The sequence below is a fragment of the Myripristis murdjan genome, chromosome 23 (assembly GCF_902150065.1).
Source record: "Myripristis murdjan chromosome 23, fMyrMur1.1, whole genome shotgun sequence".
In the NCBI taxonomy this organism is placed as follows: domain Eukaryota; kingdom Metazoa; phylum Chordata; class Actinopteri; order Holocentriformes; family Holocentridae; genus Myripristis; species Myripristis murdjan.
Genome location: NC_044002.1, coordinates 5966625 through 5980127, shown reverse-complemented (window position 1 = coordinate 5980127; position 13503 = coordinate 5966625). Strand labels below are relative to the sequence as shown.

The 13503-nt window shown below is 42.4% G+C and overlaps 1 protein-coding gene across 3 annotated transcripts in view; it reads left to right on the top strand.

The window, feature by feature from the left end:
- tbc1d30 (TBC1 domain family, member 30) overlaps nt 1-13503 on the top strand; it is a 27372-nt gene extending 13869 nt beyond the window's left edge. For 2 of the 3 annotated variants that reach the window (XM_030046315.1, XM_030046317.1), the window contains 10 exons: nt 1189-1374; nt 1660-1729; nt 1894-1992; nt 2212-2380; nt 3045-3150; nt 3242-3348; nt 4268-4407; nt 6808-7053; nt 8159-8224; nt 10341-13503. In XM_030046315.1, coding sequence (XP_029902175.1) covers nt 1189-1374; nt 1660-1729; nt 1894-1992; nt 2212-2380; nt 3045-3150; nt 3242-3348; nt 4268-4407; nt 6808-7053; nt 8159-8224; nt 10341-11614 — 2463 coding nt within the window. In that variant the 3' untranslated portion in view covers nt 11615-13503. The remainder of the gene's footprint in view (nt 1-1188; nt 1375-1659; nt 1730-1893; nt 1993-2211; nt 2381-3044; nt 3151-3241; nt 3349-4267; nt 4408-6807; nt 7054-8158; nt 8225-10340) is intronic. The other variant, XM_030046316.1, reaches the window with a different exon arrangement.

Below are 13503 nucleotides of genomic sequence, written 5' to 3'. Positions count from 1 at the left end.
AACATGTTGGTCTTGCTGTCATGTAGGTACCCTCCACAAACGGAAATGCAACCCATGTGGGATCAGATTTTAAAGGATCATACCAGTGATCTTGAAAGTATGGCGCATTTATTACAATGGCTTCACATTTTACATAGCAACAAACCATTTTGCAGATCATGTGGGGTGTACTAAAGATTTCACAACAAATAATCAAAATCCCTCCATTTTCAAATTTGAGGTTTTGATCGAAACACCCACCTTATAATGTTCTGCTTCTGCAGCTAACAAAGTCGTCACTCCTCAAACCACATAACTCATAATTGGTTGTGTAAGCAGAAGTGTTTCCGAAGGCTGATTTTTCTGGATCAAAACTGCCAATATCCGGTATTTTGTGACAAACAGCAGGTCACAGATAAGCAACCAAAGTTCATCCAGAGAGGAGGCAACTGTGTCGGTCTGTGTTTGAATGACATGTGATCTCTGGGTAGTGGAGTGCAAGAACATCACAGCATCAAAGATGGAAAAAAAAAAAAAAAAAGAAAAAACAAAAAAAACACAGATTGTGCTGATTCAACAGCCATGACTGATGTTTCCCACAAGCCCCTGTTGAGTGCTGTAGACTAAAAATGAGATGGTTGGAGGACGCAAGGCCTCAGTACATCTGTGCACATTTACACTCACTATAACTTACTAATAAAATATGTCTCTTGAAAGTTGCCATGTTTGCATTTGATGAAGCAGGCCTACTGCTAAAAGCAGTGTCCGGTAGATGAGAGGATGTTTGCTTATGGCTGTGCGTCAGAGCACCGGATGACTCCATCATGGAAAACATTGCAGCTGTTTTCTATTTCGCAGTTACTCAGACTTGCGCAGAGTAATGACTGTTCCCATTAACAGGGCAAAGTCCGATCTCTCTCTCTCTCTCTCTCTCTCTCTATCTTTGTCTTCTTCTTATTCTCTATTCCAAAAGCATCAAAAGAATTACCCATTAATCCCCGACTGGATCAATTTGGGGAATAAAACAATTTTTTTTTCTTTTAGGGTTGTTATTAAACTAACAGAACAGGAGTATGATTAGTTCTGTGTCATTAGTTCATTGATTAGTCCAGTCCTGATGAAAAAAATACAGAATTTTTCCATGATAAAAGGTGCCCATTTCAGTTGTTATATAAAATAATATATTCTGTACGTTTCTCCCATGCAAAGGACCTACACAGGACGGGCTGCAGCTCCTACTGTGGCCAGGAGGGGGAGCAGGACAGGGTGGTGCTGAAGAGGGTGCTGCTGGCGTACGCCCGCTGGAATAAAACTGTGGGCTACTGCCAAGGATTCAATGTGCTGGCTGCACTTATACTGGAAGTCACAGAGGGCAATGAGAGTGATGCACTTAAGGTACACACACACACACACACACACACACACACACACACACACACACACAATTATGGCAGCAGAACATAAACAAAGAACAATGAACAAAAACATGCATTATAACAATCAACTAAATACGATGTATATGCTGTATGAAATGTGAAATTATTCAAATAATGAGCTACATCAAAGGAAATCAAAGAAATATAAAGAAAATGTAAAGATACTAGGGTAAAGTTGTTCCTGGCTGGGTGTTTCTTTAGGATGCTGATATTGTCTGTGTTTGTCTCCCTTCTTTGTATTCAGGTGATGATCTATCTGATTGACAAAGTGCTGCCGGAGAGTTATTTTGCCAACAACCTGCAGGCATTGTCAGGTAAACACAATGTGACACACACACACACACACACACACACACACACATACACACACACACACACACACACACACACACACACACAGAGTAATTATTTATTTATTTATTTTTAGCTTAAGCTTTACCAGCCTGTCTTTAATGTGTTGTGTTTCTGTTCTTGTCAGTGGACATGGCAGTGTTTAGAGACCTCCTGCGTCTAAAGCTGCCCAGGCTGTCTCAGCACCTTCACCACCTGCAGAAAACTGCCAACAGAGAGGCAGGAGGTAGGTGTGTGTGTGTGTGTGTGTGTGGGTTGAATTTTTAAATGCTGGGGCATGTACCGCACATACGTCTGAAACTAGATATTTTTTAGTTTTCTGGTTTTAAATACATTGTTGGAAATGGGCTTTTATTGTAGGCAGGCTGGCAAGATTTGTGTGTATGTGCACATGTACGAATCACAGTCGAATTTGTCTCATACAATCTCTGTGTGTTTTTCCCAGGCAGCTACGAGCCCCCGCTGACCAATGTGTTCACTATGCAGTGGTTCTTGACTATGTTTGCCACCTGCCTGCCCTCTCCCACCGTGCTGAAGATCTGGGACTCGGTTTTCTTTGAAGGTTCGGAGGTCCTGCTCAGAGTTGCCCTCGCCATCTGGGAAAGACTGGGAGAGTGAGTGGCACTGAAATGGGGAGATATATGATCTCCACTGTTGGAAGGGATGATACTTAAGCTGTTCAAAAATGACAATAAATAGGGTTTGACCGGTGTGGAACCCTGATACCAATAGTTTTAGTTTAATACTAATAAAAATTAAATAACTTTGACTATGCACATGTGAAAACATAAAACGAATTAAGGATTATATTTGCAAGTGGACTATAAGAAATTATAACTTTCTAATATTAAAACCCAGAAAGCATTAATAATGCTATTAACACTGCTAACATAATGCTATCATAATCAACATTATGTCTTCCCACAGACAACAAGTGCACTGATCACATCTATAATAAATATATAATGAAACAAGCTGCATCATATACATTGTATTAGAGGTAGATGACACTGACTGGCTGACATATCTGAGATGTCTTAAAGGAAACTAGTTTGTTTTTGTTGGCAAAACCATACCATGTTACAGATGAGAAGACTTAATGTGTAGATTAGTGGTATGCATGGAGTGATGGGGTTAAACTGGGGGTTAAAAACAGAAAGAGAATTACACTAGCTGGGTACAAAGTCAAACCTTTGATTTAAATTATTTATCTCTCTCCTGCTCTCTCCCCACTATATCCTGTTTGTTCCTTCCCTATGTCTCTCTCTCTCTGTCTAGGAGGATCGAGTACTGTCAGACAGCGGATGAGTTTTACAGTACGATGGGTTGTCTCACTCAGGAGATGCTTGAGCACAGCCTCATCGATCCTGCTGAACTCATGCAGGTAGTGTGCATTATTCAAGCCGCTGGAAACCACTTACACCAAACAGTTTTTTGACCTGCAGTAAACACGTCATCTCTCTTCCCTCTGTCAGGAGGTTTACTCCATGGCCGTGTTTCCCTTCCCTCAACTGGCTGAGCTGAGAGAGAAATACACCTACAACATCACCCCCTTCCCTACATCAGTCAAATCCAATGGAAGGTTGGTCCCATACTACACCATCTCAGTGGTCAATGTCCAACTTTTGGGAAAAAATACATTGAAGACGTTTTTTTGTTTTTCCGTTCATATGGAGCTTTAGAACTGGGACAAAATCAGTGGTCATTATTTCACAGCAGTTACAGACTGGTTTCCACAGGTCATCAGAATGCCTTAAACTACCTAAATATGAGGCTTTAAAAACGACTGAATGGCTTAAATGCAGCTGTTAGGTGTCTTAATTTTCCCCCCTTCACATAACATGATAGGCTTATTTTTCATTTTCACTTTGATGCAAATTTAAAATCAGTAGTAGTATTCATATAGCCATGAATTGTATAGTCTTAAGATGTGAGTGTGACTGACATGACAGTCATGTTGGAGTCATTTTCTTCCATTACTTGCAAAAAAACTGAACCCACATGCATATCAACCCTTAGATTAATACAGGATTGTGGCAACACAATTTATCAGGCATGTATTGTTTTGATGGGATTTGCTTTGGTAAATGTATTTAGACATATATTCTGTAAATATTAACATCCTGCTGTACTTTTTCTTTAATTGCCCATTTATAGTTAAAGAATGTCCATTAACTTTGTTCCGTTTGAAATAGACTGTCTTGCTAGCTTTTTATTTCTCTGTTTTCATTTTTAAAATGTTCCAAATTCAATTCCAGGTAGCACTGAAAATGTTGTAAAGTGTTAGCATATTCTGCATCTCCAGACCATGTGGAGAAAACTACACAGACATCTCAAGGCAAAACACTCATTCAAGAACATTTACTACCTGAGAGCACACAAACTATATTTTTAGACATTTTTATCATTGTATGTGTAAAACAGAGAGAGGGAGGTGACACAAAGGGATGAGGATGATGATGATGATGATGATGATGATGATGATGATGATATTGTTTCAGTGGAGGTCTGGGCAGCTGGGAGAGTGATGATGATGCTGACATGGATGATGAAGACTCGGTGGTGACAGCTCTTGGTTGTCTCGGGCCTTTGGGTGGCCTCCTGGCTCCTGAGCTGCAGAGATACCAGAAACATCTCAAAGGTCAGTGCCAACACACAAACACATGAGGAATGTCACAATACCAGAATTTTGGTAGTCAGTACCAGTGGCGGTTCTGCCTATGTTGCCGCCCTGGGCGAAATTACAGCCTTGCGCCCTTCTGTGTTAACCCCCACCCCACCCCACCTATTCATGCCCTTAAATGCCTACCGGTGCCGCGCCCACCCTGTCAGGTCTGCCGGATCTGACAGGTGAGCAGCGCACACAGACTGCCATATACCTTTCATTATAAATCAACTTTTGTTCATATGCGGCTGCAGCAGCACAGCGGACAATGACACAGACAACATGGTTGATTATTGACTGCACAATGCGGCTATTCGCCGGTAATCGCAGCATCAGGCGAGCCTACCTACTGGTTTACATATGCAACAATACATGTGTATTTGCTTAGACCCCAATATTAGAGGAGGGTGTTTTTTCACGTCATTTTCAATGGAAAAAATATCGTCTTATACAGGGACGGTTTTTGCTATAGGCAGTGTGGGCAACCACCCAGGGCGCAATCTACTTGGGGGCGCACTAGAAAAAAAAAATTGCCTACCGTATTGACCCGCGTTGGAGTAGTAACATGAAAGGGTGCAAGCCAGTAATTTCGCCTAGGGCGGCAACATAGGCAGAACCACCACTGGTCTTATATTCAGATGAATACGGTTATAGAAAACTGCTTTGCAGCGCTGATGATTTTTTTTTTTTTTTTTTTTTTTTTTTTTTTTTGGTGCTGTGCCGCCCCCCACGTGACATGAAAAAATGCCGCCCCGGGCGGCTGCCCGGTTCGCCCGTGCCTAAAACCGCTACTGGTCAGTACCAGTAAAAATCTGCAATTCTTGATAATAATTTCAATACCTTGGAGAAAACAATATCCCTTAGTGGTTCCACACTTCATCTGGAAAATGGAAAACCAGAGTTTGCTCACTGGCTTTTGCTTGTCTATGTTGCCTTCACCGTCAGTCTCGAAGGCAAATTACTTGCATACGTGGAGTTTTTTGGAGTTTGCTCTTTCCAAGTTTGTGGGTCAGGGGGAGCAGGATGAGCTCCGCTCACCGTGTTTGTTCTTTGCTGCACCCTCGCATGCTCCTGTGTTGGTAGCGCTTGTGCAGTTACTCACAAATGTGGCATCAGTCGGTACTACTGATTTGACAGTAATGTGGTAACAGTAGTATCGGCTCTTGTGACATCCCTAAAACACACCAGACAGTCCACACACGAATGGTGGCTAATGGAAACGGTATGGGATCAGGAGCCAAGTGCTTCCAGACAGACTGCTGTCCCAAATCCTCATGTTGTGCCCCTGATTCCACTGTAAGTACACCCTGTCTCTGCCCTGTTTCCTGCAGGCAAATCCCCACTTCCTCCTCCTTCAACATCTCTTCCTGCCAAACAGGGACAGGCCAGATCAGACCATTAGTTAAATGCTCAGAGACTCTATAAACACTATAAAACACACTGGCAAGAAGCTAGAGGCTACCAATCCTCACCACCATGGTGCTGTCTGTTTACTGTAATTACACAGAGGTGTCACAAATAATTAGATACAGATGTTTGATAGTAAGTGAACAGATTCAAAGGACAGCCAAAAAGTAATATTTGTGATAGCTCAGATATAAGTTAATCACATTTCCAAAAAGAAGGATCCACCAAATGCACAAGTGGTATTCACTTATCTCATAACTGAAGACTTTGCCGTAGTGTTTTTCCACTTTCGAAAATACGACATATTCATTGATGTTGGAAATATAAAATACATACAGAATGGACTTCCCAACTTATGCTTTCCTCCTTAAGTTACCATCAAAACTGTGTTTGTCACTTGCGTCTTTAGTGTTCTTGTGATCTTGATTAAAGTGGGTGAAAGCAAAACTAGGTTAGTAAGTCAGGAAGAAAAGGAGCTTAAAAAGCCACAAAGGCACATTGGTTTGTGTCTGATTTGTGTTTTATACTTGAATACTGCCTGTTTTTGAACTAAAAGCTGTTGATTCTAATCTGTGGCTCTCTGTGCCTAAAATTAAATGTCACAGTCATAAAATAACTAAAAACAAGTGAATATAAGAAGGGCCTGTGAGCTTAAAACATAAGAAATTGGACACAAACAAAATTTCACATAAAATACAGAAATACATGGTTTATTACAATGTTATACTCCTATACGTTTTTCTCTATTTTCATATATATGATTTCATTGTTTTCTTCCTCATTATGTTGTACTGCTGTTACTTTGCACACATTCTAATGCTATACTTCCTGTTTTCTCATAGTTTTCCTTCACACGTTTGCACACATGCTGATTATTTTGGTGAGGAAACAGTTGAGTTGCCCCACAGGGGTCCTTAACGTGTCATCTCAGATTGAGCTTTAAGCTGTCTTCTCTCTCCTCCCTACCAGACCAGCGTGGAGAGCAGGGCAACATAGCAGAGCTGAGCCCAGGGGCGGTGGGGGCTGGAGGAGGTGGTGGAGGTGGGGGAGGAGGAGGAGGAGGAGGAGGAGGAGGAGGCAGAGCGGAGCACCAAGCAGCCATCAACAGCATGATGATGGAGAGGATGAGCACAGACATCAACGCCCTGAAGAAGCAATATGCTCGCATCAAGAGGCGGCAGCAGCAACAGGCTATGCAACTCTACATACGCACAGGTAGGGGGAGACAAAAGGCTAGGTACACACACTCTGCTTTTTGTCCCATTAGTATCAGTGTGGAGCAGCTGCAGGGTTTAGACAGCAGTGATTTTTTGAAAAGTATACGTGGCCTAAGAAAAGTTCAGATTTTTAGAGAACAGCACACAATGCTGGCAACTTTTATGTGAGCAGGAAAACAGAAGAGCAGGCAGCATTTTAGGCTGTTTAGCCCATTTATGAGCTCTTTTGCTAATTTATGATAACAACCACAATAATAATAACAGCAGCTCTAGAATACAGGGTTAGACCTACATATGTGGCTGATATCAGCACACATTAAAAATCAGATATCATTGATTCACTGGTCTGCCGGAAGACCTTGACATGAGTTGATTCTAACATCATATTTTGATCAGATTCCACACAAATATGCACAAATATCATCACCTTCATTATTATCCATTTAGTGTATCATTGTTTAAATGCAATTTAACTAAATTGAAATTGAAATTAAAATGTTATCATTTAAAAACCATTTGAATACTTTTGTTTGCACATATATTTTTGGAATAAAAATGTTCAAATGTACAGATACTGCATATAGGCACAACTTTAGTCTAGTGCTGTCAGCTCTCAAAAACCATCCAGTCAAACCCTAGTCATAAAAATGTAATTTAAAAACAATCAGTAAGTCTCACCATGCAGTACACTGGCTGCGTTTGATAGATCTACATAAATACGGTTTGCAGTTAGTGGCAGCTAATGCAGCTGTCACCATGGAAACTAACTACAAGTAACCAGCTTTTTATTATCAACAAGAAATGTAGGCAAGGCAGTGCTTCTTCTTCAATGAAAGGGCAATAAGGGAACATATATTTAGGATCAGGGGCACACACATTCTGTCTCACATACACACACACACACACACACACACAGGAATAAATAGTATTCACATACATACACCAGTAAAGAGAATGCCATGCATAAATACATGTACACTACATATACCTATTCTTCCAGCACAAACAGTACACATGCATCAGTAGAGGAGGTAATGTGCCTGCAGGCGCAAAATGGCACATGCACACACAGACCAGACTGACTGTTGGTGTGTGACTCTTAGGACCTGGACTCGGAGTGACCACAAGCCCAGGGGTTCCTCAGGAGCCTCCCAACAAACCCAAAGATGGTACTGACCACACTGACCGCACTGGGCTTGAATCAGTGGGCCATCTAGGAAATGAGGGTGTTTGGGGGTTGATTTGAAGGTGTCCGATTATCCATGGGTGTCTGATTAATTAAATGGGCTACTGGCTGTTCTTTAAATAATAAAATCAGGTTATGATTGTTGTAGTTGACATAGCAACTACTCTTTCAAAATGTTTGAGGCTGAACATTGTATTTGTTTTTTGTAGAGAATAGATTCTACTTTTTTTTTTTTTTTTTTTTTTTAACTGCTAAGATGCAGATCCTGTAAGTGCCGAGCATTATCCTGCAAAAGTATAATCTAATTGGCTGTCAGATGGTTGGTACGCTGTTTATAACTGCTGTTCAAAGAAATGTGATGTACCCTGTAGCCTCGCATTTTGAGAGCAGTGTTGATATGGCTGCTATTTTTTGCATATTATTGCCAATGGTTACTTGACCATCACTTTTCAATACTGACTGGTGATGGTTTTGGGGTCAGTCGCCAGCTTGGCTGCACAATTGAAGTCAACATGTCACTTAAATCCTACACATGCATTTAAATTTGTTGCACTGCCTGAGAGATCCTGAATATTTAATATATTTTCTTGTTAAAAACATAATAGTACTTATGTTTCAGTGTGTTATAGGAGAAGCAGGGTATACACTAATGAGACACACAACCCTTTTTTATCGTTCAATGATCAAACCCCAGAAAAGTATGTTCACCATACACATATATTGCATTTTCTGTTTATTATATCATGCTTGCCTGTGTGTTTCTAATAATGTGCCTCAAGTAAAGTAAGCAACAGCACTGGAGAGCAAAACAACAGATTGGTTTTGCACAATTCAGTATAGAAAATCTGTAGTTGTGACAAATGTCTCCAGTGTTACTTGACCTTTACAACATGACATCTGTTTCTTTGGTTGTGTATCGTTTTTCTCTAGCTGGAGCACAGTCCAGTGAGACTATTATGATTCACAGTGAGGCATCCTTTTCTGTTCTCTTCTGTTTCTATTCTGGACATCATTAGTTGCTTCTATAAAACCTTCCATCACTAACCCCATTTGGACAATCTAATTCTGCTTCCTTCGCTTTCATCATTCACTCATTCCAACATATGATTTGTGAGGCTTGTGTAACAGAATTACAGTAAGGTTGGAAATGGATGAGATATTTTTCCCCTTCAAATACAAATATCTACACACACACACACACACACACACACACACACACACACACACACACACACACACACACTCCTCTGTTCCCACACTAATCGTCACTTATATGAACAAGCTCTTTAGAGCTCAGTAATCAGCTTTTCTATCAGCCTGTTTACCATAACATGCTTTAGTGACTTTGGAAAGAGGCCAGAAGTCCTGTAGGCTACATTAGTAGCCGTATGTACAGAGTGGTATTTGTTAGAGGGAGAGAAAGAGAAAGAGACGAATGGCTTCAGGCACTTGGCAAGTAGTCCCACAGCTGTATTGCTCGGAGAGGCGTGATAAATGAAATCTTCAGAAGAAGAAACCATACAGTATCAGAGCCACTCTGGCAGCCATATTGGAGTTCCTCAGCTTTTAGCAGCAACTGCTGGGAACAGCTGACTGCATTTTTAAACATGCAACTCAGCTGTCTCGACATTATCAAAAAGACATTCACATAGATGTTCGTTTCTGTGCTGGGAACCAATTTCCCCACTGAAGCACCTGTTTGGGTTTAGATAATGCTAGCTTGTTAGCTAGCTATCAAATTTCAAGTGTTTCTGACTTGCACAGCAGCTACAATAAGCTGGTTTATCGTTGTGTGTTAACAGAAATTGTAACAGTTGTATTATTAAAGTTAGCTGCTTTGCCAAGCTATGCCAAGCTTCGCTATGCTAAGCTTCTCATTCTACAACTCAGATGGTAGACAAGACAGACAAATGTGTCCAGTAGCCTGAACCTAATTTACTGGCCTACTCATCTTTAGTTATAACATTACTGAATGGAGCTTTACTTGCCAAACACTAACCTTTTCAGATAGTTGTTGTTTTATAGCCTGCTGTTACATACACTACAAGACACTATTTGTTTGCCTGTTGACTAACATCACCCCTCTCCCCCCTCTCCAGATAAATGCCCCGCCACTAGTGTCCTGGCCTCCCAGCTCAACCCCTCCACCCCAATTGTCAACCACCTCCTTCTGGGTCGGAAGCCATGTGGAGGTTCTCGGGGCTCCAGACCTACATCCACCGCCTCCATGCTCCCAGGGGCCCGGTCTGGCCCTCTGTTCCAAACCCAGTTCTCCCCGTCCAGGCAGCGCAGTGGCTCGCTGCCCTCCAGCAGTGCTGGCTCCGCAGGAAGCTGCGGAGGAGGGGTGGCATCGCCTTGGCGTGCTCATGTCCGCGTTCACCGCAGGAATATAGCCATGGCCCGAGCACAGCTAGGCTTCGAGGATTCAGAGGTGAAGGAGGAGAAAGAGGAGGAAGGAGGAGGATCAGAAAGAAGAGAGGATGGGGAGGACGGGAAGAAGGAGGAAAAGGAGGAGGAGACAGATGGAACGGGAATGATTAATGAGAAGGAAGAGGGGAAAGAGGGGAGTGAACCCTCTGCGTCCCCATCTCCTGATCCCACCGCTGCAGAGCTGGCATGTGAAGAGATTCAACAGGCTACAGATGTGAGAAAAGTAGCAGGAGTGGGAAATGTGGAGGAACAACTTGCCTCCCTGGATCTAGAGTATGAATCAAACCCGTCCTCACAGCCCAGCTCACCCCCTCTCACACCATCAGAGTGTCACACAGAGTTTAAAGCCGCACCCCAAGTCCCTATCCTTCCTCCACCACCGTCATCACACCGGCGTAAAGAGTCTGACTCGTCGAGTTCAGAGAGCAACACCAGCTCTCTCAGACGCGTTCGACCTGCATCTCACCACTCCTCCACCTCCTGTATCCCCTCCTCCTTGGCCTCTGCTCCAAGTCCATTTGCCTCTCCAGTCCCTACATCAGCTCCTGTCAATCCGTGCCGCTCACCTTCCCCAACTCAGTCCTTCAAATCCTGCCTCCCGTCTTCCCCTTCCATGCCAGGTTTCTCTCCGCTCTCTCCTCCCTCCTCCTCCACCTTTAGCATGACTTCATCCTCCTCCACTCCCTCGCTTACCTCTCTTTCCTCCATGCCTAAATCTCATATCCCCACTTCCCCATCCACCCCGCCACTCTCGTCCACCTCCGTCCCGAAACAGCCCTCTGTCTTCTCCCCATTCCCCTGCATCAAGCAGCCCAAGAAATCGGTAGCAGCCAGAAACCTGGGTCTTTACGGCCCCACATCCAGAACACCGATGGTACATTTCCCCCAGCTCAGCCGCAACCTCAACCGCAGCAGTGCCACCAGCACCACCAGGAGGCGATAGAGACCCTGTGTCAGTTACCAGATCTATATGGTGGTCATTGACCTAAATAGGAACGCACAACTGTCACCTGATAAGAAAAACCATTCTCTAATTACACCGTGTTGCCTCTCACATATTAGTGAAATAGCCCACACCCTATTTATAAGTGGATATAAAGTTCTACTGCAGCAATGTAACATTCAAATTTGTGGCAGAAATTGCCTTATTATGATGGTTGCGATGTGAAAATCGGTAAAAGGTTAGTCTGAAGTTAACAAGCCATTACAGTAACACAAGACTAAGTTGTAAGAACTATGTGACTCTTACAGGTATGAATTTCTAGCAAAGGGTCATTTCTTAATTGTTGCTGAAGTATTCTTTTGCCGTCCAGCTGAGGAGGTAGATGTCATGAACACTGGGAAGTGGGACTAGTATCCCTTTACAGTGGCCTTTGCAGGTCACTCGTGGCCATGGAAATGTACTAAAACAGATGGTTTGTGACTGAAATAGGTAACAGGATTCACCCTTGGATGAAACACGTGGAGAAACTCTACATTAGACAGATGCCTCATAGTGGACTCCCGGATCATGTGTATCAAAAAGTGAACTAGGCTACTCTTTGTTTCCTAAGAGATGAGAATATAGCCATCGAGATGTTTCTATGCCAAGTATTTGAAAACAGCTACACACGAAACAAGACATACCTAAGAGTTTCTGTCAATGAAGAATCATACAAATGTACTGTGTGTGTGTGTGTGTGTGTGTGTGTGTGTGTGTGTGTTCAGAAAACCAACCCAATCCTAAAACTTATGTCTTGAAGCACTTAATATGTTTGTCCTATTTAAGGGAATGAACTGAGTCTGTTTGTGTACTCTGACTTTGTCTCTGCCTGTATCTCCACTTGAGGAATGTAACGTTTCGACAAGTAATCATAAAGTAGCTGTGAATGGATGTCAGTTTGCTCCCCTCGTGTGTTGACCGTTTGTACGTGTGGGCCCTGAGATATGGATTCACTTATTCATGCGTTGGGCTGTGAGCACTGCATGGATGAGATGTGGCAAATGTAAACACTAAGAATGCTTTGATTCTGAAACATAATTTGAAGTTATGGATTGCCACACAGCTATAATTATTATTATTAAGCAATGGCCACATGTCTTGTCAATCAGTAGCCACACTCATGTAAAATAAACCAGCACAGCACCTACTGGAATACACAAAGTGGGAGATTGTCCCGCTGGCCTCTGCTGACTTCAAACTGTCTTCATCTGTTACAATCATGTTTCTCCCTTGCCACTGTTTTTCTTTGCCACTGTTCCCATTATCATTATTCCCATGAAAACCCGTCAATTGCAGTTGCTTTATCTTTAGTAGCTAAATGGCTCTTCAAGTACTGTATGTTGCTCTGCGTGGTTGTGCCGTCTCCTATTTTGAATAGTAGAAGATGGAAACACTGGACAACATCCTTTGCACTGCATCCCAGTGATTCTACCTTAAACTGGCTTCCATTGCCACAAGACAACCTGTACCTGTGGTTGTAGTGGTAGTTTTGCGTGAAAACTCAACCCTCCTTATTTCTAACGCTGTATTGTTCATATCAGCTGGTATTGGTCAGACCTTACATCAAAATTCACTCAACCACTTGAATGCCCAAACCAGAAAGTATCAACCTCTTTCTCACACCAGTACTGTATAGTATGTACTGTAGAGTTTTTTGATTTTTTTTGCTCACAAAAAATATTAGTTCATGATATGCAGTAGTATATGTGTGAATGACTGTACATTGTGTGGATGAAGACATAAAAGGGAAATCGTATTACATCAAATCCTCTGTGGTTACCAATGAGTGGTTGATGTGGAATGAGGGCACAACCGCACCTCTAATAAATAAATACTTTGAAGAATGACAA